This window comes from Lonchura striata, chromosome 7 (genome assembly GCF_050655825.1).
Source record: "Lonchura striata isolate lonStrDom1 chromosome 7, ASM5065582v1, whole genome shotgun sequence".
Classification (NCBI taxonomy): Eukaryota; Metazoa; Chordata; class Aves; order Passeriformes; family Estrildidae; genus Lonchura; species Lonchura striata.
The window spans coordinates 31,656,156-31,680,842 of NC_140709.1; the positions used below are offsets into that span (position 1 = coordinate 31,656,156).

General features: G+C 38.4%; 1 protein-coding gene across 15 annotated transcripts in view; it reads left to right on the top strand.

Moving 5' to 3' along the window:
- Positions 1–24,687, top strand: part of TFPI (tissue factor pathway inhibitor) — a 58,700-nt gene that overhangs the window by 15,679 nt on the left and 18,334 nt on the right. For 2 of the 15 annotated variants that reach the window (XM_085585326.1, XM_085585327.1), the window contains exons 1-3: positions 10,147–10,214; positions 14,835–14,922; positions 18,566–18,685. In XM_085585326.1, the coding sequence (XP_085441452.1) occupies positions 18,571–18,685 (115 nt within the window). In that variant the 5' untranslated portion in view covers positions 10,147–10,214; positions 14,835–14,922; positions 18,566–18,570. Of the gene's footprint in view, positions 1–2,789; positions 2,814–10,146; positions 10,215–10,304; positions 10,459–13,024; positions 13,074–14,834; positions 14,923–18,565; positions 18,686–24,687 lie in introns of those variants that run through there. The other 13 variants (XM_077785155.2, XM_085585337.1, XM_021540943.4 and 10 more) reach the window with 11 other exon arrangements.

Genomic DNA, 24,687 nt, shown 5'->3' on the forward strand with positions numbered 1-24,687 from the left:
AGCCTTCTTAAAGGAAGCTGGTAATCACAATCTGTCTTTCTGCATCTATAGCTCTTCTCTTAGTTTTCATTCCTGGCTGGAATCTATGCAATGTATTCCAGAACTGCAGGGTGGGAAGGGAAGGGTGGACCTATCTATTGTAGCTGTCCCTCAGAATATTTAAAATTGGAAATATTTGAATCCATCTATTAGTTACATGCTTTCTTTTGCATCTATCATCAAAGTAAGTTGTTACTTCTATTTATTTTTTTGTTATTATTATTACAAAGCATTTAAAAGAAAAATTAATTTGGTCAAATTTTATGTGAATATGTTGATAAGATGAAAAGCCCCCATGAACAGGTATCTTATATCTATATACCAGCTACTTCTCCAATGAAAACAAACTTTTAAATGTAGATTTGGAGGAATGAAATCTGTTGGGGGGAATATTTAAATGTCTTTAATTGAATATTGTCCAACACAGCACTCCAATCATAAAAAATTCTGTGTTCAGCGTGTATTTAGCTGTTGAGGAGAAACTGTTTCTGTGTTTTGGTTTACTGCAAGTAGCTTCTATTAAAAGCTTCTTTGAAACATAAGTGCCAGCAATTGTAAGTTGTTTTTGTGAGGGTTATTCTGTCAAAGAAATATGTGTCTGCTAGAAGAATTATCTGTGCATTAGAGCAGGGTGTGTGTATTACAGCATCTTAGCTCTGGGCAAGTTTTCTTACCCTGTGGTGCAAGTAAGCAAAATATATTACCCCAGCTATCTCCCAGGCTGGAAAGAAATCAAATAAACTGACAGGCTCTCTGCCAGAATCTAGTAGAGATTTGTGTAGTGCTAGAAATAGATTCCAAAGGATCAAAGAAAAATATTGAGTAATTCTTAATCTTCTTTTACCAACAGCACACAAGCTTTGTGAAAAATCCTCCTTCACTGCCTGGTTTTTTATTAAAACAGGCTAATTCAGGAAAGGTAATGAGGATACTGCAGTGAGATATTCTTGCTAGTTAAAAATTTGCCACTCGGCAAACTAGGATTTTACTATAACTATTTGGATTTTCCCACAAAAGCCACACGGTTTTCCATTTGTTGTGAATACATCTTTCCTAAGCATTCTGAACAGTCCTGTTAAACTCTGCTTTACTTAGGATGTACTTAGCACCCAGGAAACACCTTTAAATACTGTTTCTTTCTAGTGAGCAAAGCAGGATTATTGCATTGCTCTCAGTCCTCTACAGACTTCTCAGCTGCTTTTCTGGCTTGTCCTCTGGTAACCCTGAGTAAATCTTGCACATGAGCTCATTTCTGCTAGAGAATTACTGTGGATACTTTAAATTGCTTCATTCATCCAGTTACTGAGCAGGCCAACTTGCTGCATGGATGCAGCATCAGGAAATCTCTCTGCAGCAACCTGTTGTGTTCTTCTCCTTTCAAAAGCAGTGCCTCATTCCAGAGTTATCACTTGCACATGTAGAGTTGGGCACACGCTTGAGAGACTTTGGCTGCTCAGCATTCTGGAAGTTTACTCTTTGTTTTGAAACCATCGAGCCAAAATGGAAAACTCCTGTGGAAGGCATTATGTTCCATTTTCTGTCTCCTGAGAGAGGTGATCTTGCCAAGGATCTGTTTTGCTTTGTTATTATTTGGTGTTTTTGCCATGGAACAGTTGCATAGAAGAGATGTTTTGAATCCAGCATCTTCCTGCAGTAATATTGCTTCTGAAAAAAGGAGCAAATGGTTTTACCACTGTGTGATTTGATAGATATCAGTCATTTAAGGTGGCTTTTGCCTAATGAGTTGGAAAAGTCTTTCCCACCTGAAGCAGCCTGACAGGACCTGTGTCACACTTTTATCATGTCATGAGTTTCAGTAGCATGGAGTATTCCACATTTGGCACAGTCTTCTCTTGACTGATTAGTTTGGGACTTCAAACAAGATTTTTTCATTAATTTCTAGTCCAGTATTTCTCCCTTTTTTTGAAATGCAATCTAATGTTTAGTCTTCTTCCACGTGTCAAATCTCATTATTTCTTTTTTTCTATTACCAGAAAAGTAATATTAAATACTAAAAGAATAAAAATCTTTTTCTCAATGCTAGGCAATGTAAGCTTTGCTGAAGATGGATCAGTGCTCGGTCCTCTGTGAAACACAAATTGTTTCCAGTTTCTTGGAGGGCAGGAACTTGGTAAAGGGCAGGCAATTGTTCTGGGAGTTGTAAGAAATGGGTTTGCAAAAAATTTTTAAAGTTTGATAGAAAGTTTATGCAGTTTTGTATATTTGTATTTAAATATTGAGGTAAGGTGTGTTGATTTAGGAAGTAAATAATTTATGCTATTATTTAGTAATAGCAGCATTGTGTGGCAAAAGCTAATAGGCTAAAAAACATTTATAAAATATAATAATAAAGAAATAAGTTAGCTTTCGATAGAATGGCATTGAGTTTTGCATCTCTTGTGCCTCACTATTCATTGAGACTGATAATGGAGTAAAATCATTTAAAATACCTCGGTTGCCCTGTCTGTATAAAAACTAAGAAAAACAAGAGAAAAAATAGCTGTTCCCTGGTGACCATATGCTCTGCGGTTACTGGCACAGGAACTGGCTGGGCTTAGCTGTCTAATGACTTCTTCTGAACACACTTAAGTGTTTGTTTTGCTTAGAGATGCTGTCTTAGATACTGGATAGCAACTGATAAGAGCCAGAGTTTAGGTGGTGTTTCCCAAAGGACTTTGCTGTGTCTGTGATTCCTAGAGGAGCCTTTTCCTCTCCAAATGGAAGACTGCAAGTCAGTGGTCTGGAGACGCAGCAGCCAGCCCCAGGAAATGCAGGTCTTTATCACAGTAGCTGTTGGTAATGCTTTATTTTGGATTTTAGCAGATTAGAAAACAGGTTTTCTGCTTGTGTGCCTGGGTTGCCTTCCTGTGTCTGGAGCATGAGCAGCCAGGAGGTGATGGAGCAGAAATGACAAGTGGGCAGAGGTGCTGGGGGGCACTCCTGGCACAGGGTACCCACGGTGGGGCTGGGGGGAGCAGAAGGCAGCAGGGCTGGCCCAGTGGCACCTGGGGCTGGGTCCAGCCCTGTCTGCCAGGAAATGCCTCCCAGGGGCTGCTCAGGCTCCCCAGAGCTGGCAGCACATGGTGTGTCCTCAGCTGCCACCTCCTTCACTTCCTCAAACCCTTAAAACACGTTCTTGCCAGTGTACTATGGGGCTACTGCTGCTGCTCCTCATGGCACCGCTTGTGCATCTCCTGCACCTGATTTATTCACCAGCCACAGCACAGAAGAAGGCTCAGCCTGGGGGAAACTGGCATAGTGCAAAACCCAAAATGACACAGAAGGTGGCCTGGGTGCAGTCTGGAGGAGCAACTGTAACTAGAACCTCTCGGTTGCATCCTCTATTCTATTCAATTCATCCTATGCCAAGATAAATTACAGGCGTGCTCACAGCTTTCTGAGAAATCAGTAGAAAGCCCAATGAATGGGAAGTTCTGCTTGTTTTGTGGTTTTCTACCTAAAAGCATACTCCGTTTAATTTCAATTTGTTTCATTTAACCAAGTGTTAGAAACAGCTGAATATTACTGTCAGAATATACTTCTAATTGATGGTTTTGGTGCTGCTAGAATGCATTTCAAGGGGGGTTGGAAAAACCCATGTAAGCCTCTGACAATGTAAGCTGCTCATATGCATGCTTAAATTAGTCAATTTTCATCATTCTGAGCATGTAGAGTTGTGTTTCTTGCACTGTTTAGCCTTGTCTCAGTTTTGTTAAAGAAAAGGATAGGTATTTTAGATATTGTAATAGTCAATCATTTAAATTTACAGCTTATGTGAACCTACCAGAAACTATTTTTGGATGATTAAGGAAATATTGTATCAATTTCTTATGTGCATATGTATTCATAAATAAGTATATTATTCTGGTATGGTGTGTTTATGTAGATAAGTAATGGTAGAAATATCTATACTGTGCATATATAAAAAGTTATTCAGAAATAAATCTCTTACCAGAGCAGTGAAAAGAAAAATGGGCACACTTAAATTAAAAAGGAAAGAGTTTTAAAAGTTTAATGGAATATTTTATCCTGAAAGCAGAAATTATCCTCAAGCCTGAATACTTATAAATATTTAACTTATGACAAAGCTCACACTGACTGCAGCCTGAGCAGGAATGCAGACCAATAATAATAATAATAATGAAGGAATAAACACAAGTGTAGGTGCTGGCTGTTTACACATAAAACACCAAAGCTCTCAGTGCTGCAACAGTGACATCCAGTGACTAAGGCAGCCAGTCCTGGGCTCAGGCTGCATTTGGAATGAGCACTAAAGGACATGGATGGAAAGGGACCTTTGTTTGCTAAGATTTTTAGTGCAATGCTGGACTCATTAAGAGGATAATTTGAAATGCCATGGGAGAATGAACAGCATGATAAATAGGTAATCATGAAAAATGATGTATTGTATTAATCTGTATCTGTTTCAGAAATAACCATTTGCTGACCCAAGTAAGGAATATATTATTTTAAAACAAGTGTGTTGTCCAGTGAAGCAATTTGTTCCATGACCCTGCACACACACCCTTTTTTATTATTTAATAAATCAGACTTCAGTAGGCAATACCTCTACTCTATTTTGCTGCAGATATCTATCTCAGGTCTAAATGCAGCTGTATGATGGAATGTTCTTTCAATTTTTCAAATGAATTAAATAAAACCCAAAAAGAAATAAGAAACCTGCCTTTTGTTGGGAAGGTAATAAAATGCTTACTGTCCTTTACATAAGATATTCATTTCTCTGCTTTGGTTGAAGACATCATGAGGTTTAATTAAATTCACACTTCATAAAGCTGCTGGCTCTAAAAATGAGTGGCATTTTATTCTGACCTGACCACTTACTTCCTTAGTTATCCAATTTTTTTTATTGGATATGAGTCTCGAAATCTCCACGTTATTCTAAATGTCATGATATCTGCTGTATTTTGAGTCCTGTAATTGAAGTACAGAAGTAGCTTATTTCTGGGCTTTTAAAAAAGATAGTAATGGGAACTAATTTTTTTAGGATTTCAGCTTCAAAGCATCTTCCAAGTTGTCTGTGTTTTATTCTTAAGAAATTGATGAGTTTAAAAAAAATACATGAGCTATGTGAGGTCATAAGCAAAAAGAAATGCACAGAAAAATGAATTAAAATAATTACAAAGGAAACAACTGCCCAGATGGAAAAAAGAAATGTCAAAGTTTGTCACATTTGTCCTCTGGCAAGAGGCAGTAGTTTGATTGTGATACAGGAAATAAGAGAAATTAAATCCTTAGGGTTGCATTGCTTTTCCCTGCTTGTTCTAAACAATATTCATATTATTAAATATGCTGGGTATTTAAGCCCTTCTTCATCTGGTATCAACACAGGGAATTTTATGTGCTGGTCATAAGCTAATACTGGGTTTCTATAGGGTACAAGATGACAAAGTGTTCTGCCTAATAAAAGGAGAGCCTTTTGGGGTTGTTTTTTTTTTTTTTCTTCAAGCCCTGGATTTGATGGAGGGAAAATTTTAAAAGTTCAGCTTCTTTTAGGGAAAAGAACAACAGCACCAGGTGACTGCAGAACCTCTGTACTTCTGCTGGGCAAAGCAGAAATTTAATTTCAAGAGAACTGATTGCTCACCATAAAACAACTGTGCTTAGGAATCAGAAAGGCAGGTGCTGAATGCATTCCTTGCTGCTGCTCAAACAGGCTGGGTAGCTCAGCTTGGGAAGATTTTCAACTAGTAATAAGTTGAACTGATAATCACTTTCCTCTCATCCATCACTCAGTTCCTTTCCTCTTCTCACCCCTGAAGAAAACACATTGGGATAGTCCTCTTACCCAACTTACCTTTGATAAAGATTTGACTTTCAAAGAACAAAACCCCAAGAAAAAAACCCAGCAAAAATAAATTTGGGTGTAAAGTGTTGAAGATTCTCCCTTTTAAATATATTTAAATGTTTAAAAATCTTTTAAAAGTGCTTAAATACTATATTTCTATTAGTAATGGTATGTGTTACTTAGTTATTACTACTTTGGAGTGAGGACAGAAGCAAAGCCTGAATTTTTGGAGTTGCTTCATTGTACTATCTCAATGATCTTCTTTCAGGAAAAATAATCACCTTTTATGTTCACTTCAATTTCAGTCTTTAGAAAACCCTTGAGATAGCCATGGTTTTAAAATAAGATCAGAAAGTTACAGGAAAGAAATAATGAGAGAGGAGTGTATCAGAGACAGCTCTTCAAGTGGCAGCTGCTGCATTCTGCTCTTGCTGTCACCAAGGAAGATCTTTCACTTTCACTTCCATTCACATGCTTTTAGTTGGCATTAAAATATTGAATACTACAGAGACCACTATTATGGAACGAGTATAAACCAGTAATAGAGCCATTTGTAAAACTCTAATACTAAAAGGAAATTAAGCTATGTTCCTCTTTCTTTCTTTCTGTTCCTCTTTTAGAACCTAGCACGGGTTTTGTGTGGCTGTAGTGACAGTGACTGCCTTAGCTGTGCCTCTAGGCTCACTGGGCTGAGCCAGCTGTGCTGGTGGTGGCTCTCCTGCCAGATTGACCTCGGGTTCCTTACTCCTTCTGAGGATTCAGAAATGCCCTTACTCCTTCTGAGGATTCAGAAATACCCGTGCTGTCCTGCCTCATTCAAGCACCAGCAGAAGTATTAAGTAGGATTCGGTTTGTTGGAAGGAGACAGCTCTCAGCTCTGAGGAAATTTGTAAAGATCTAAGCAGTGGGAAAATCAAGTGGCATCGCTAGAGGGCAACAAGACATCACAGATTCTGTTGTTAAAACTCGAGCGATGTCACACCCTCACCGAGGAACAGCTTATGTAAGCCTTTGTGTTTTCCCAGCTGTGTGACATAGTGAATCTTCCTTCACAAACAATAGCACTTAAAATTTAATTATATATGCACGAACAAAACTTAAAATTTTGCATTGCTTTATCACAATCCTGGTACAGTAAAACATTTGCAAGATTGGATATTTGATCATCATTTTAACTTATGCATATATAGAAATTACATATATGTGTATAAGTATGCTATATCTATACACACATATATATGAGAGCATATACTTAGAGCTATGGTGAAGTATAAAATAGTCTCCTAAACACCCATGCACTATGTACAAATAAAAATGTACAGGTTAGGAAAATTTGAATTTGTAGTACACTGTCTTTCCTTCCCTCCCCTTCAGTCAGCATGAGCACCAGCCCAAACTGGTGACAGACACTGCAGGGGACAGTGACGCTGCCCCAGTCCTCTGCAGCTCTTAGGCTACTTATTGGCTCTTACCTTCTATTTCCTGATGTCCTGCTGGCACTAACAGTGTTGTCAGTGTAAAACCAGCTTGCCACACTGTGGTACAAGTGCAGACCGTGTAGTACAGGGACTACATGGTAGAGATCCTGGCCTGAAGCCACTGCTGGATCTCAAGGAAGAGTCAGGTGTTTTTAATCTGTGTTGTAAGCATTTTGCAGATCCCAAGACTTTTCCCATTAGTATTGTTATCGTTGCCTACCTTGTGTAGGCCAGCAGTCAAGACACAGCTCCAGGCTAGGGGTTTCCTGGGGTTGCACATTGTCTCCTGTTTTGGCTCTTGGAAAAAGTGAGGCTGTCACCAGAAGCAGCTTCATTGTGAGAGCTCCCAGCTGACATCATGGAGTAAAGGGATTTTTTCTGTGGTCAGAGGGTAGCTGGCAGTGTGCCTTTTTAAGCAGTGTCTGTTTGTTCATCAGGCTTGTAATGATGCTGACCTCTTACACAGATAATTAATTCCCTGATCTCCCAGTTTGTTTGGAATAATTCTATGCACTTTCAGAAGACTAAATTCTAATCATCTCAGCTTTGAGCTCTTCAGAGCCAAGTACTGAGTACTGCAAGTACATACAAACAATCTTTTTTTATGGCACCTCAGTTTTAGTTTACTCTAGCTATTGTATGTGTCTGTTAATTGGTACCTCCTCAGGTAGGGATGTTTTCCACTGTGGACAGACAAGAGTTATCAGCAGGCTTCAGGGCAGGCCAGAGATTAGTGTGATTGTCTAGGCCAGGTCAGAGCTGAATGGAACTCTCTGATCACACTGAAGGTCCAAATCAGTTTTGTTTTCGTCTTCAAAGTCTGATTCCAGTTTCAATTGAAGCCTTTTATGTTGTAGTTATAATACAAACTTAAGAGGATAGCTAAATTAATTCCTGGCAATTAAATTAGGAGGGTTGCATGTAGGAGCTGGAGAGGCATCAACAGAATAGAAAGCAAAACTGCTTATCTGAACATTAAATAGCTTTTTTGGAATTTTTCTTTCAAATATGTGTTCTCCAAGCACATGGTGACATTTTTACTATCATCCCATTTTATTATGTATCAAAGATTTCTTAATCTAACTTTTAGTCAAAATAAGGGTTTCATTCTCTTATGTGTTCTTTAAAGTACTTTTTTCTCCCCTTATTTGACAATAAGATGTCAAATGTGTTTTAAACTATAGTTTTTCCTTTTATTTTCTCATGTCTGTGTGGACTATATCTTTCAGAATTCTTTTGGGTTGCCTGAGTAAGGTCTTGTGAGAAAAAGTCTGAGGTGAACACATGGAAACAAACTATAAAAATTATTTTCTGTGGGAGTTCATTAAAAAAAAAACCTCATTAAAAGAGCAACAAAAAAATCCACTTGAAATTATGGCCAGGCCCAGTCCCTCGATTTGAAGTAAATTTTCATGGACATGTAAATTCAGACCATTAGCATCCAGTACAACTAAAACCAAAGAAACTTTCTTTGTAAAATGCTTGTAGAGTGGAGCAGGTTTGAAACTATCCACACAGATCCTTGCTGATCAATCTAGGTACAATATCAAAGTGGAGAAGTACATATATTTTTTGAAATCTATTGAGTTTTGTTTCTATTGTAAATGTACAAACATTTCTTTAAGTCATGGTGTAATTTTAGTGCATCTACGTTGGACTGTCTTTCTTGTGACCCTCAAATAGATTTATGGAGAGCACTGATACACTAATTCTTAACACAAAGTTTTTCATTTGCTGTGGTGTGACACAAATGACAGACTGCCCATTTCCTTTTCACTGACCTCTGCAGCTGGCTTGCCTCTTGCTTTATCTGAGCTGGTAATTAGTAACTGCACAGCAGAACCTGGCCCCCAGCATTTGAACTGTCCCTTTACTTTGGGAGTGCTTCTAGTCCATTTCAGGACAGTTAATCCACCTGATTATTGACCCAGTTAATAGTAAGCAGACTCAGCTGACTACTGACTTTGTTCTGAAAGGTCTTACAGACATTTTTACTGTCAGGAACAACAGCCAGGAGATCCAAGGAGCTGCCAGGAGCCCTTCTGTTTGTGTCAGAGATAGTTAATCCATTAACTGGCCAGGACAAACTGCCAGTCTGTTTCAGGATGGTGATGAACAGCTGAACATAACCTTCGATGGAAGTGATTTAACTACCCGTTTGTCTTTGCCTAGAAATAATTGCAGTGAGTTACAGCTGCTGACTGTGTAAGTTATTGTGCTTCAGCTGTTATTTGTCTCTCTTATTGCTTAATCCCTTATCTGGACAATTCCCATCCTATGTGTCCAAGACAGATTCTGAATATTTGTCTCTACATGCACGAGTTACAAGGTCTCTGAGGGTGCTCATCCCTGCCGTCAGCCGTGGTACTCTTAATGAGGCTGAGCTCGAGTTTCAGCACACTCTGGTGTGAAGTTTGAGTAGATGGGATGTTGTAGCTGCAGGCAGAATAGCCTTTGTGAACAGCTCCGGACAGCCGGGGAGCAGCGTGGCTTCCTTTACAAAGAACAAAACGCTGCAGTCCATCGCTCCGCATCCCTTAAACTTGCAATGGGGCATCTCACGGGCTGCATCAGAGCCTGCCGGGTTCTCCCTGAGTGATCTCGCAGTCCCTCGCTCTGTGGCGGTGCGCTGCTCTGAGCCCGTGCTGCCCGGAGCAGCCGCTCCGAGCCCCGGGCAGATGGGAATTCAGCAGGAAGCATCGCATTCCCGGCGCTGCCGGCCTCTCGGAGCGCTGCCCAGCCAGAGCAGCTCCTCCAGCCCCAGATCAGGTTGCAGCCCTGCCTCGGGAGCTTTACACCACACCCCTCCAGCGTGCATCGGTCGGGCAGGATCGCGGTCAGCTCCGATTCAGGAATTCCCTCTTTCTTCAAGAGCTGTTGCTAGGAGTTTGGTGAGTACTTTGCTACAGACTTTGCGTTTTAACTAAGTAATTCTTTCCTTTAGCTGCCGAAAGCGGTATCAACTGGTGGCTTTTCTTTAGATGCAGGAGTCAGATGTTTAGACTCAAAGTCCAGCAAAGAGTGCCGCAAAAAGGGAGAGACTTCTTTTCCTCTGCAGATTTGAAACAGCAGGACAACGACTCTTCTTGGAAGATTAATACAACTAACATTTGGTTGCCATAATCTCAGTCCCAGGTATTTTAAGCTCTGAGTCAGTTCTTGGAAAGGAAGCCATGCTAAAGCTGAATAAGCTAATTCTGATCAATAGCTTGAGTTGGAAGAAAAGCTCTTGCGCTTTTTGAAGCAATTTCTCCACTGCAGTGGATCAAAGAGGCTTGATTCAAGCAGAGTGCTCTGCTTGAATCAAGCAGGCTGTTTCAAATCAGTCTGATGCAATTAGCATCTGAATCAATTAATATTTTGAGAAGTACAGGAAGATTTTAGGAGAAACAAATTAAGGCATAAGCCAATTTCACTCACAGTATATTTGAAATTTATAAGAAACTAGTGAATGAGGCATCCAGTCGTATCAGTGTAGCAAATGCATGCTGCACCCCAAAAACCCAGAATATTTGGGGTGACTTTTGTAATATTTTACTTAGAATAATTGATGTAAACTTCATTTTTAGCAACTGTGTAAAACAAAGAAATGATACTAGCCTGTATTTTAAATATTGCTAGGATTGGCTAATGTTTTGAAAAATGCAATTTAAATGAGGGAAAAGCCCATAACAATAGGAAATTAGAGGTAGGGAGAAAAATAGCAATTTGGACTGGGGGAGGAGTGTGTGAATGGTCAGTCTGACTCAGTGCTCCAGGAATTAGCCATGAAAGTGTCATGGGAAACATGTAAAGATATAAACCTTCCTTCCTGAGTGTCTTATGGGCAGACACAGAGACAGGAAGTGCAGCTGTCAGTGCAGATAGGAACAGCAAGGGCAGGCTGGAGGAATTGCTGGACACCTACTTGGGCAAAGCTGTCAGCCTTTGCCCTTTGTTGCCTTCTGCCCGTTATTTAATTTCACTAGGAGACACTTATTACTGTCTGTGAAGGCAGCAAATATCTGTATCCACAGCAGATTCCTCTGAATTATTGTTTAAACTGAATTTGAGAATTATAATCAAGTTTACTTTGTGTAACACAGAACAATGCTGAGGAGGTAAAGGTGATTAAAGCACGTCCTGCTCTGACCTTTTCTCCTGTCAAATAATGCCTCATGTGAAATGATTCATTAAAAAGCAGCCATGTGACCAATTGCTTGATGAATCCATTTATTTGAATATTTTATGACTTTTATGCCAGAGAGTCACTGAGTGCCCTTTAAATTTCCTTTCAGTAATCTGAATGTTTGTCCTCACATTATGCATGGCATAGTTTGTAATTTTGAGTTTTAAAGCATTTCAGCTCCCTGGTGTAGCCATGTGACATTTAAGGTGTGTTTAGCTCTTTAGTGCAGTGCCTACATTTACTAATATTGCTCATGAAAACTTCATAGTTATCCATCTAGTAATATTCGAAATGTTGAATTAGAGTTTTATGTTTCTGACTCAGGACAGATAGATAAACTCACTGCCATTAAATATCTATCTCTAGTCTCATTGGAGAGTAATTTTGAAAGCCCAGTGGTAAAAATTTGACTCTTTGGTGTCTAGAGGGACAGCATTATAAAAAGAGGCAGTTTTCTGGGAAGAAAGAAAGAATTTTATGAAACTGAAGGAAAAGTGATCTTGGAAACAAAGCAAGGGTGTAAAAGAAGGAGCAACCTAGCAGACTCTCAGAACATGTCCAGATTCACAGTTAGAGGAGAATTAATCAGCTCCAGTTCTACCTGCAAAGACTGTTTGTTTCTCAAATAAGTCTTCCAAATGAATAAACAGAAGCAGACACTGGTATCCAGGTGTTCACCAGTATAGAGGCACGGATATCCTTTATGCTATTTTGATTCTGTGCATCTTGGATCAATTTTAGGGCACAGAGCACAGACTTTTCCCACTGATAGATCAGTGGGATTAGGATTGTTTCAGAAAAAATAATGAAATCTCCTCTGAAAAAAAAAAAAAAACTGTTACACAGTTTTTCACATACTGGAAAGTTGCTTTAATACTTTAGAAAATGTGACTCTGGAAGTAATTTTAGCTTGCATTGTAAGATAAGGTGGCATCTGCTTTAAGTGCCTTTTTACTGTCATAATTTTATTAGTGTGCATTCAGTTCATTCTGAGAATGTCTGCCAGAAAGACTCAAAGCATTTGTATAGGAAGAAGAAAATAAATTTTAAAATTAAAAGAAAATAATATCAGTAAAAGCAGCATTGAGGTTTACATGACTGTTATATCTCAGTTTTGGAGCAAAGAGTTTAAAATTTGTCAAATTCCAGTGGTTCCTGCTGTTGTGTGTTTAGGCTGCATTCTGAACAGTCATATTTTCTCTCTAGAGAGTCAGGAGGGGCTGATGGGCTCTTACCTATCTGAAGTTGCTCTTCACAGTGAAACCAGAAAAAACTGTCTTGAAAAACAGGGGCAAATTACTCACTTCTGTATGTTTGTCTTATGAAACCATTTTAACTTTACAATGGGGGCAGAGTACCCTTGGGGACAAAATTAAGGAAAACCATATGGAGAATTGTATAATTCCCTTCCCCTCATAGTTACTTCACAGCAAAATAGATTTTATTCCTTTTAATTTTCTCTCACAACTCTGTGTTTGGTTTTTTAATTACTTCCTGTGCTGTTAATACAGCTGTTTTTTTCCCCAACTTTAGCATTGCTGCCACCTTCTCTGATGAGTAATTGAGTGAAGCTCTGAATCAGGTAATTAGATTTACAGTTTAGTGAGAAAATAAAACTAGGCTTTTGATCACCAGGGTATAAGCTGGACCACAATAAAGTTCAACTTCCTTTCAGAAAATTTAACCTTCCTTTAGAAAATAAAGCATTCCAAGAGAATTAATTTTAATGTAACTACATTGAAAAGAGCAGTTGCAGTAGGTAAGTTAGAAATATATATTTTATGTGGAGGAAATACTCAATTGGTATTGTTTTTATGAACTTCAAGAAAGCATGTTGGCATTTGCTCTATGTCCAGAGGAGAGGGCACTGCAGGAGATGAAGGGAATGCAATCCTTTTTCTATGGCATTGTTATTTCATGTTGGTTTAAAGTGGCTGTAGGGTGATAATCTGAGGCAGTCTGAATCCTGGGCAATTCCCACTGAAGGCAGTGTCAGCATTTCTAACCTGTGTGACAGTCACATCCACTGTAGAAAAATTGTCTGTGGTGTCCCCAGCTGGGAAGATAGACCAAGTGACCTAAACTTGCTTGACAGAGCAGGGAAATTTGTATTTGGAACCTGTGTGAAAATGTGATTGATGTGAAGGTGAGGTGACAAAAGGTGAATGGGTATGACCAAAACCAGTCACAAGCATCAGTGTGTCAGTAGTTTTCTCCTGTGCCTGCCTGTGGTATTTTCAGCACCTGATTAAGTAGTCATGCTTCCACATCACAAGTGCAAATGGGAAATTACACACCATGGATTACATATATATATAATATAGTGCTGAAATTACTCTCCCCACTAGAAAAGCAGGTTGTGCTAAGTTAATTGATGTCTAAATTCACTTCTGGATATCCATAATACATGGGTTGGACTTTTGCAGTCCAAACTGCTAGGAAAAAGCCAGGTTAGACACTTTATAGTGCTTAGATGTGAGTAATATTGCTGCTTGTTTGTTTTGCTAGCGGATCTTGTGCTCTGGAGTGGTTTTTATTAGGATATTGAAAACATTCTCTGTTTGAAAATAAGATCAGATGGCCAATATTTTTGCTACCAACGGGTAGTTTGAGCAGTTCAGGCCTGAGTGTAGTGGGTTTTTTTGTTTATTAAATTTTATGAAAGTATGTAAGCAAGTTATTTGCTTTAGTCCACATGTAAAAATATTTTGATAGGAGCAAAAGATTTTTTTTCCCTGTTGAAAGCTATATCAAAATGGAAATGAACTAGTTATGCGATTTGTTCTAGACAAACCAAGTGGTCCTGTGAAAAGGGCAGTTATTTTAATAAATCAGTCTTAATTTCAGAAGTTATAATTTGCTTTGACTGTTGCATCAGGTGCTCTGCACTACTTGGTCAGGGAGTCAGGAAAATTGTTTGCAAGATTCTGTAGTCAAGGCTTACTGTCACTACAGCTCTGCCTACCTGATTATATCCAGTTCTTAGCTCTTGGGTCATGGATACCATGGATAGGACATCTGACTGAGCCAGGCAAGAAGGAGAGCTCAGTGGAGGAGGAGGAGGAGCTGTGTCACAGGAGTTGAGTGGAGGCATGATTGCAGAAGTACCTAGTGCCAGATGTGAACAGACCAGCAGAAGGGAAAAAACAGGTCCTGGACCTAAGCTGGGAAAATGGAAGAGACTTTTAAAGAAAGAGTGAAAGAAGTTAACAAGGAAAATTAAAGGCAAGAGGTCTACAGGCATATAAGAAAGAAGAGACTTCTTGTGCTGGGTTCATTAATAATTTTTTTATATTTCCATTTCAAAATATGACATGGTTTTTCTTTTCAATTCTTTTATCAGGTGTGCTTGGAAAGCAACATTTACAACCTTCATAAAAGCAGAATAAGGTGGGAGTTTAAATCTGAAACAGTGACAAAGCAGAAGCAAGGTGGGAATTTAAATCTGAAACAGTGACATCAAGTTATACAACTTCTCAGCATAAAAGCCAATAACAACATTAGTTTTTCCAAGTTTTCTCCATAGTTCTCAGTTTTCACTTCACTTTCCAGTTCTCACTAGGTAACTTCAAAGACTGGAGTAGTGCAGCAGCAAAGTATTTATGCTAAATGGTGAAAGGTAGGTAACCAACCAAAATTCTTTCATGACAAGAAGGAATTTAAGTTCTTGGAGGAAGCGGATGGAGTCCCTGGTCCCAGGACTGACACAGGCTATGAGAGCTGCTACAGCAGGGCACAGAAAAATGGAGATAATTTGGAATGGGGGGGTGGGATTTCCACAGCTTTTCCTTTCAGTCAGTAATGTTTGCATGCTCATGATACACAGTGCACTGCCTGAACTTAAAAAGATGCTGTGAACAGCACAAGGGTCTGGTGGAAATCAGTTTAATTGACAGCTCAACACTGACTTAGGTATCACCATCAGAACAGAGGTGATGGAATTCCTGCTCACTCCATTTTTCATATTTATAGCTGTGGGAATGAGAAAACAGCTCCAAGCCAGCACATGTAATAAAATAATTTTTAAGGAATCACTGACTCTGCCAGCTGGGAGACAATGCTGCAGATAAGACTGATGAAACCTTTGTCACACAGGTCCTAGTAGGCAGTGCAAGATATCACAGGGCAAAGACAATGCCTCTGAACCATAGTGAACTGGAAAAGGTCTGCTTTTATATCAGAAGTGTTATAATCCTGTCTAGTTGAACCTTTTAATCTTTAGTTTTAGGCTATGCTAAAATGGACCTCTGGCTATGCAGATCCTAACTTTTGCTATTAATTCCTCTACTTAATTATATCATCTGCATTTTTGCGTGCGTGTGTTTGTTTCCTGGACTGTCAGTGTGAATGAGTCACTTTTACAGGCATTGCAATGTCACTTTAAGCCTTTTTCTAAGGATGTCTTTTTTTGGCTACTGTGGGAAACACTAGTTTTGTTTTCTTTTTTCCAGTTAGCGTGATAGAGATAAATGCCACACTGGAGGGAAAAAAAAAGTTTGTGACTAAACATTTAAGGAATTTGAGAAATTGGTGTTGAAGAGACTGCTAGGTTAAAAAATAATAAAAGTCCTGTCTCTAAAGGCTGCAAGCTTCATGGACAAGACACTGAGTTTTATACTTTTCTAGTTTTGTCAAAAAAGATGTTGAGATCTTCCTTCTACTTTTGTTTTGGGTGTCAGGAGGAAAAAGCCTTGATTATAAGGCCAGGGAGTAAGGATCTGTAACTGAGAGTTTCCTTGATTGCTTGTGGTCTGCCTTGGCTACCTGTATTTCAGCCTGAGGGAAGCTAATGGCTCTAAATGAAAAGTGATTAATTAAATCAGAAAATAAATCGGTGCCAATTATTACCCACAGACCTTTGATCTCCTTTGTCAAGTAAAATAATTGCTGTCTGTTATAAAATGTCTCATTAAAAGGTGGGGAGTTTGGGAGCAGTAGAATGCCAGTTCCTAAGGAATTGTCTGTGTGAAATATACATTAATGGCACGATGATGTAGAATATTAATGCTGGACTGATGCCTGGCTGTCCTAAGCTAGCATCCTTCTGGAGGAAAAGGCTTTATTTACTCTCAGAAGTTTTCAGAATGTGGCTGAAATAAGCAGACAGTTAAACATGGTCTATTTAAAATTGAAATATTTCATATTTTTCTCATGATAGTTTTTCACTAACATGTGCATTTGACATTTTGCTGAGACAGATATCATAGATGAAGTATTTTGAATTTTGCACTCCATACAAATACAACAAAAAAATCGGTGTTTAAAAAAATAATTATACCAATATCATAAGAGGCTTATAACTTTAAAGCTCTGTTACTGGGCAGCTGAACATCCAATCAGAAAACCTGGACTTTTTCTAGAGGGTTTGGGTTTTAATTGAAAATCTAGTGCCAAGTATGCTTTGATCTGGGATTTCATTCTTCCTTTAGGAATAAGAAGATATAATTAAACTACAGAAGAATTTGAGCATTTTATTACCAAAACCTTCACCCCACTCATCCCACCTCCACCCAAGGCTGACCCAATGTTCTGGGCCTGTGTGAGCTCCTGGGCAGGTCAGCAGGAGGATAAAGGAGGTTGTGTTTGCTCAGGAGACTTTGCAGCAAGGCAGATATGCTGCTGCACAGCCTGCCCTGCTCCCGTTGAGAGCTGGCCCAAGCATGGAGATGCCCAGATTTTGGCACACTTGGCACCCTTCCTCTTAAGGGAAATGTAGAAGTTGAGTGGAGGAATAGAAATACTATATCCTGGTAAGGGTTTTGGTCTCTGTACCGATGCAGTAATTTGTCCTCATAAACACACAGTGACAGTGCTGTATGGTAGCTCATGATACACAGAATTCTATTTCCAAATTACAAAAAAAAATTAGGAACTTACTAAGGATTTCCATTTCTGCTTGGTTGCCTGTGTTCTGCTTGGGGAAAAGCTTTGGAGAATATGGGAAAACTGACTAAAAACTGATTACTAAATTTTGCAATCTAGATCTATACTCTGTGGATTCCTGGAAGAAGGACCCAAAGCCTCAATTTAAGTGATGAAAAACTAAATTCTAATAGAGTTTTGTTGAACTAGTGAGAGTTTTGATGGCATGTTTGGAAAAACTCAAACATGGAAACTGAGGGCTCAGAGACAAACACGGAATTAATTCATGGGTTACTGAGGTTGTGGATAATTAGAAAGTTCCTTTATGAAGAGCTACAATTGTGCCAATGATAACTTCTAAGGAAAACAGTGTGCTAGAAATTTGCTCTTTCCCATTTAATTTTAAAAACAATAACTGCATTTTGTAACTTTTTATTCCAGTGACCTCACTGGAGCCAGGCAGTTTGAAAGTTATTACTTTGTGTCTAAGTATCAATCTGAATAATTGATGGTATTTCTGCTTTAAGTGAGCCTGGAAAAATTCAAACTATCATCAACTTTGTTTATATTGCATTGGTAATTGTCTGTGCAGTTCTTTGAATTTTTTAATTAATATTTCCCTCAATACCAATTTTATTAGTTTGGATTTATTTTAATTTTAGTTGATGTCAAAATAACATAATGAATCAGATGTCTCTCAAATCACAAAGACAGTCTTGGACAACTTCAGGTTAGCATGTGCAGAGTTACTTTCTGTTTTAAAGCATGACTGGACTTTTTATAAGGTGTGAATTAAAAGATTTGTTGTAACTATTTTTTAACTTTTTTTTTTTTTTTTTGGCTAAAAATTCAAAATTCTTTCAAGGTCACGTACTACAAAACTTTGTATATAAAGGATTGTAAAGCTGGAGTTCCACTTAGAATTACAATGAAAGATGCTACTTCTGTTTCTTTGAAAAACACTCTAGCTTTTGCTCATTTTTTTCCATTTACAGTATATTTCAAAAGTTGTGCATTGGAGATGGGACAGGAGACTTGCAATCTGCTGAGCACAACTGCAATCCTTGTCTTGTGTTTCATTGTGCTTGCAAGATGGTACTAAAAGAGCTCACATTACCCCAAAGCTCCCAGTTGGTGTGCCTGCCCACAGGGCTTCTGCAAAATGCTCCAGGAACCTGACTGAGTTTGTCAACTCTCATTTTTGTTATACAGGGAAGATGAAGGGAAGAAAAGAGGGACGTTTCTTACCTTCACCCTTTATCTTGATGCTCTTCTGTATTGCTGGGTGCACAACTGCTGAGCTGGATGGCAGCAAAGAAGAGCATGCTGTGGGTAAGAGATCCTAGACAGCACCTAAAACTCAACCAAACACTCAAACACCCAAGCCCACTGTGTTAAAATGCACTGCAGATGTAATTCTGTACTTGAACTTTTGTGGGAAACTTTGGAAATTGAGACTAAGCTAAAAATGTCCTCTAACTAAGAGAGAGATGCTTAGAATTATCAATCTTTAGCAAAATTGCATTCTGCTGGGGCTTCTATTTCCCAAGCTATTTGGAATATCTAATCCTAATCAAACACTGGGTTAGGTATCAAGGTGATTGCTTTAAAGCTCTGCTTTAGGAGCATGGAAAGGTTCATTGTTCAGGCAAGGAAACATAGAGCTGGTTAACTCAAGCTTTATTTCCTTACACAGAAAAAGCAAAAATATTACTAATACCATTGTAGATTGATGTTACAGATCTCATGAGTCACAGTTAATTTGCAAAGTTGGATTTAAGGATTATACAATTACTGTCCTGGTAGTTTTCCTGGGCCTTAACGAAGGTCTTTGTATTGCCCAAATGATATCACTGAATAAATAAAAGACTTGGACTTGATCCTTGTTGATCCCTTCCGACTTAGGATATTCTACAATTCTATGACTAAAAACTCACCAGTTGAAAAATTTTATTAGAAAAGCCATGTGACTGTTACAAATGGGGATGTTCTTGACTTTTCACCATGGTAAGATCATTGTTTACTTCACTGAAATTAAGATCTATCAGAATTCTAAACTGGCTATCATTGTGAAAGGGTATTTCAATTTCTTCCCAAACAATTCTGAGGAAGATGAGGGAAAAATACACTGTTGGACCACAATAAAATATTCATTTTGCCTTTGAGGACATGACTTGAAACTGTGATCACTTCCCTAAGCTGCAGAGGAGTTGGAAGTGGATGCTTTTGTTTGACAAGTCTGATTTGGAAGTGCAAATGAAAGTGCAGCTAAGGGAGAATATTTTTGTTATCTTTTCTCCTATTTCCATCCAGATTATTGCTCTCTATCAGATTTTTGCAGCAGTGTTTTTTGAGGCAGAACTAGTAGCTGTGCACAGTCATGGCTACACTAAGATAGCACCATGTCATAATTAGTCACTACAATTTTAAATATGTGGTGTTGCAGGTCAAGTGTATGACTAGAATGACTGTGTAGTAAAGACCGGTTCATTCAGAATAAACTTGTTTCTTTTAAACTCTTGAAGTACAAAAATTCCCTTTTTGTTTGAGGGCAAAGTCACATTTATCTTTGCCCCACAACCCTTAATGCTGTATAAATTCTTAGGCAAGCTTGCAGGTCATGAAGGCCAAATCAGCTTGCAAACTTTGTCACCATAACAAGAAATCCGATGGCTTAATTTTTTTTCCTCTATTTGCTTTGTTTATAAAAGAAAATAAGTAAATAGTCTCAAGTAAATTAAATGGTCATTTTACTGGGGATTATTTTTTCACTGGTTATTTTGCAACTGCTTACTTAGGATTATGTGACCACTAACTGATTTAGTATGGGAAACAATTCTGAACTTCTGGCTTTAATTCTGAAATAAAAACCCATCAGATGTGGGGCTTAGGTATTAAACTAGGATCCTGGTTTTGTGACTATTGAGGACTCAGTTGCAGTGTTTACAATAAAAAAGCTTTTGCTGTACTGTTTTAACTAAATATTTAGATTGTTGTTAACTAAAATTTTGTTTGTGGTTTCTCAAGATTTAACTTCTGGACTCAGACTTTAAATGTTGAAATTTTGTGGGCTGCAATATCATTGATAATATTTATTTTTGAAGTTAGATGATTATAAAGCAATGAAATTTTACCCCAACATTCCATAAATTTCAGATATTAAAGGATAAAATTGTGTGCATCCATTATTTTTAATGTCATGCTTCTGGATCACGATGAGTACAAGTGCTTTGTGAATTTCAGAGGTGGGATTTTGTCTATTTTAATTACAGTAATAATCAAGATTGCAGGGTCAAGCCCAATGTAATAAAAATATTTTTCATTTGTTCTCTTCCAGCAAAACCTGTCATTTTTCCATCAATAGATAAGTACAATAACAAAAATGAAAGGTATAAAAATAACCAGGTTATGTATATTGTTCATTAATCCTGTATGTGGTAGGCAGCACTTTAGCTGATGTTCCAAAGCCTGAAGAAAATTACTCACAAATTGAATGTGCTTTTTATTCATATGTGAAAGCTTGCCAAGAAAAAATGTGCCCGCCTATAAAAAAATGTAGGAAACACAGGGTAGGAAGAGCACTGAACAGTGTGTGGGTGGGAAGCTGTCAAACTGACAAAGATGGAGAGAAAAGAAACAGCTATTCATTAGTGACAAGGTGCTTAGTATTGATACCACTTATCAAAGGGAGACATTGCCAAGGAAGGCTGCAAAGATGACAGCATGTCTTCATAATTAAGGATAACCATGGAAATTCTTATAAAGTTAAGAACACATAGCCTAAGCAAACTAAAACAAAGTATTTTTGCATAAAAAGTCAGAAATATACGTGATCTTTATTCTCCCAATTCATATCTCTCTGTTCTGAAAAGCAACTCCTCCATAACACACCTTTCATATTTATTGTGCTGCATAGAAATAATTTTCTCATTGTGCAGTATAGAAATCAGTTCATTTTCTAATTAAAAGGAGGTCTTTTTATCCTGCAGATTATCCACAAGAGTCTGAAAGCCAAATAAGAGTCTTTTGTTATGCCTCCATCCAAAGGCATTGTTTTCACTTGTACTAATGTAAGAGGATTAGAGACATTATTCACCACTTCTGCTTTTGTAATACTACCCTGCTTTCTGGTGAAGTGATAACAGAGCCTTGCCTGGATCACCCACAGCCCTGTGTGCCCAGGGCTGGCTGCAGCTTATTAGAGAAAAACTGCTTCTTCCAGGGCAGAAATGACTGCACTGAAATGAGGAGTGGTGTCCACACTGTCCCCTTGAGTGGCCAAAATTGCCACGAGGGTGACAACAAAGGTGAGAATGGCTGTGCTGTATAGGGACAGCCTTGGCCCCACCTTGTAGGACAGCTGCAAAAAGCAGGAAGGCTGAAGGACTGGAGGAAGAAAAATAGTGACAAAAAATACCTGCAATAAGCTCATTCTCATTGTCAGCCATTTCATGGGCATTACTTTGCTCTTAACACAGACTGGGGAGTGCAGTGGCTCTTAGAACACAGTAATGGGTGTTTAGGGCTCATGCAGCTGATCTAAGGAAATCATTATATTAAAAAGCTGGCGAGGGGCAGGAAAAAAGGGAAAGAAGATTTTGCTGGGTTTTTTTTTCAGTTTTAGAATGGAAAGTTATAATTTCTGTGTGATAGTAACCAGCCGTAATCATTATTTATGGTATTTAAAACAAAATGGTCTTGGTCTAGGCTAATAGAGTCCTACAATTATTCAGGAATTCTTAATGTATTTGGACCAGATGTCTAAATTGGATGAGTCAGAAATATCCAACAGCACCTGATCTAACATGAGGAGTTAAATTAACATTTTTTAAAATGACAAATGCAATGTGCTATGCTTAAGAAGGAGAATTAATGCAATCATAAATACAAGACGGAAATTTAATGTTGAAGCATCTGTATAACAAGGTTCTATTTGCTGGAAAGTCAATGGAAGCTGTAGAGCATTACAAAATAAATTCAATGTTGTTTTAAAAACAAAGGCAAGTGATTTTTTGTTGGATTAAGGAAAAAAACCAAGAATAATTATTCCACTCTATTTGCCACTAGTAATGCATCAGATAGGGGATTATATTCAATTCTCCACAGTGTATTTTACCAGAAATCCAGACTAATAGGAATCATCCAAATAGGAGTTATGAGAGGATTAGAAAGCAAGGCCAATAAAAAGATGGGAAGAAATGAGTTTATTTTGTATGGAGACAAGAGGAGACAAAATTTTCCATTAAAAAGAGTAGGCAGAGGTTTGGGCTACTGAAGTGATTGCAGTGAGCACAGGGCAGCTGCTGCCCCACCAAGACTTCAAGCAGCCAGGGAAACAACTGAACTTGGAGAGCTCAAAATCAAGGTTGAGGGTATAGAACCTCCTCTCATGCAGCAGCCTTGAATAGCAAGCCACGAATGGTATATTGGAAAATTGAAACTGATTTATCATATGTGTATATATATATATATATATATAGGTTTAAATTATTTTGTGTATGCATGAAGGAAGTAAAAATTTAGTATATAATAAAGAATATTCAGGCAGTATATTACCAAAAAAAGGGCTGTTTTACAAGGACAGTAGTGAAATCCTAGAACTGACTGCTTCAGATTGCTTGGAATTTTACTTCACTTGGATGAGAAACTCCATTAGCATTCATTCAAGTGTTATCTTCCTCTGTTTCTTCTGAGGAATTTTCACTGACTTTCCTGACAGACATCTTCACTAAATGTCATATCCTGTGCTTTTCACACCTAAAATGTAATAACACTTTGTCCCAGTGTTCAAGAGCAGAGGATGAATCCTTACACTAAGAATGAATTTTGTCCAGGTATATTCCACAAATGAAACGAGTGCAGGCAGATGTGTGTCTGTGCAGATCTACTCCTGCTTGCCCTCTCATCTGCTGCTCTAATCTGAGAAGGAAAGCTAATTTTATATCATCTGCGTGAGTTAAGTGTTCCCAGGTGTAAAATAATGGGGAAGAATTCTTTCACTGTTTCCAGACAGAAGAATGATTCAGTTCCGCCGAATCCCTTGGAGACCTCTTCCTTCAGAGTCACTTGGTTACTGTTTGAAGTTGGAGGGTTTGGCCCCTGGGGGGTTGACAGTGTACAGATTTTACTCAAATTGTGGCAGCTTTCTAGCATTCCTAGGGAGCTGAGAGATTGCCAAGTGTGACACAGTCAGTCATTGTGTTCTCAGCAGATGTCAGGACATCTAACATCTGACAGTGGTTAGCAGCATCCCTGCGACTGCAGGGGAAAGGCCTTAGGAGGTAACCAAAACAACGACTTTGTTCCGTGGGTCTGATGGGAAGTGGGCTAGGAGTGGAGACCAGAAAGTTCCCAGGATGAGCTCTGCTAAGCCATTTGTTCCTCCTCATGGTGAAGTTTTGCAACAATGCTTGCATACTGGTTTTGTTTGGATAGCCCACCACACTGGGGTGGTGCAATGCAGCAAGAAAATGAGCTGCCATAATTGTGCGTCTGAAATTTCAGTGGTTAAGAAACCTGGTAAGTTTTCACAACCTCTTGTAGACTGAACTGGGTCACTGGCAGAGGTCACGGAGGGGATCTCATTTCTCAGGTGCCAAGAAAATGACGTGTTAAACCAGCTGCCAGCCCTCACCCTGACACATCTGGGTTGGATTGGTTCCTGTGGAGCTCTGAGTGTTTGATTTTAGCATTTCAGGAGTGACTCGATAACTTACTGAAAACATTGGTGTTTTGAAGGCATTTTTTTCCTGGTACTGAGCAGGGGAAATCCAAAATTTCATTTTGCAACGCAGTATCCTCTCAACTTTTTAAGCTGAACCTTTTTAAGTCCCTTCCAAAGGATTCTCAAGCCTTTTGGAGAACTTTAGAACCTTTGAAGTCCAACTTGGCATTTATTGTGACATCTAAATACTAAATCTTTGGATTCAGGAAGACCCAGCTAATGAAACCGGAAAGAAAAAACTCTCTGAAATCTTGTTTGGCAAGCTGAGCTTCACAGCAATTTTATCAAATCTAACACTTCTTATAATTAATAATTTTTATTTAATCAATATTTCCTACTGTAAAATCTTCAATAATATTTTCAAATCTATTATACCCAGCTTCAAAATATGAAAGTGTATTTTCACCAATATTGCATAAGTCACAAGCTATTTTGGGGACTGCATATTTAAATAGAATTTAAATTTTATTGAGTCCTTTTTATATGTATTTCAACACCAAATGGTCCACTTTTGGAGGATCTGATTGTGTGCTACAATTGTTCTGTTGGTAGTAATCTTATAATAGAGGTTGTTAATTTTTCAAGGACTTAAGTGTTATTCCTGCAAAAG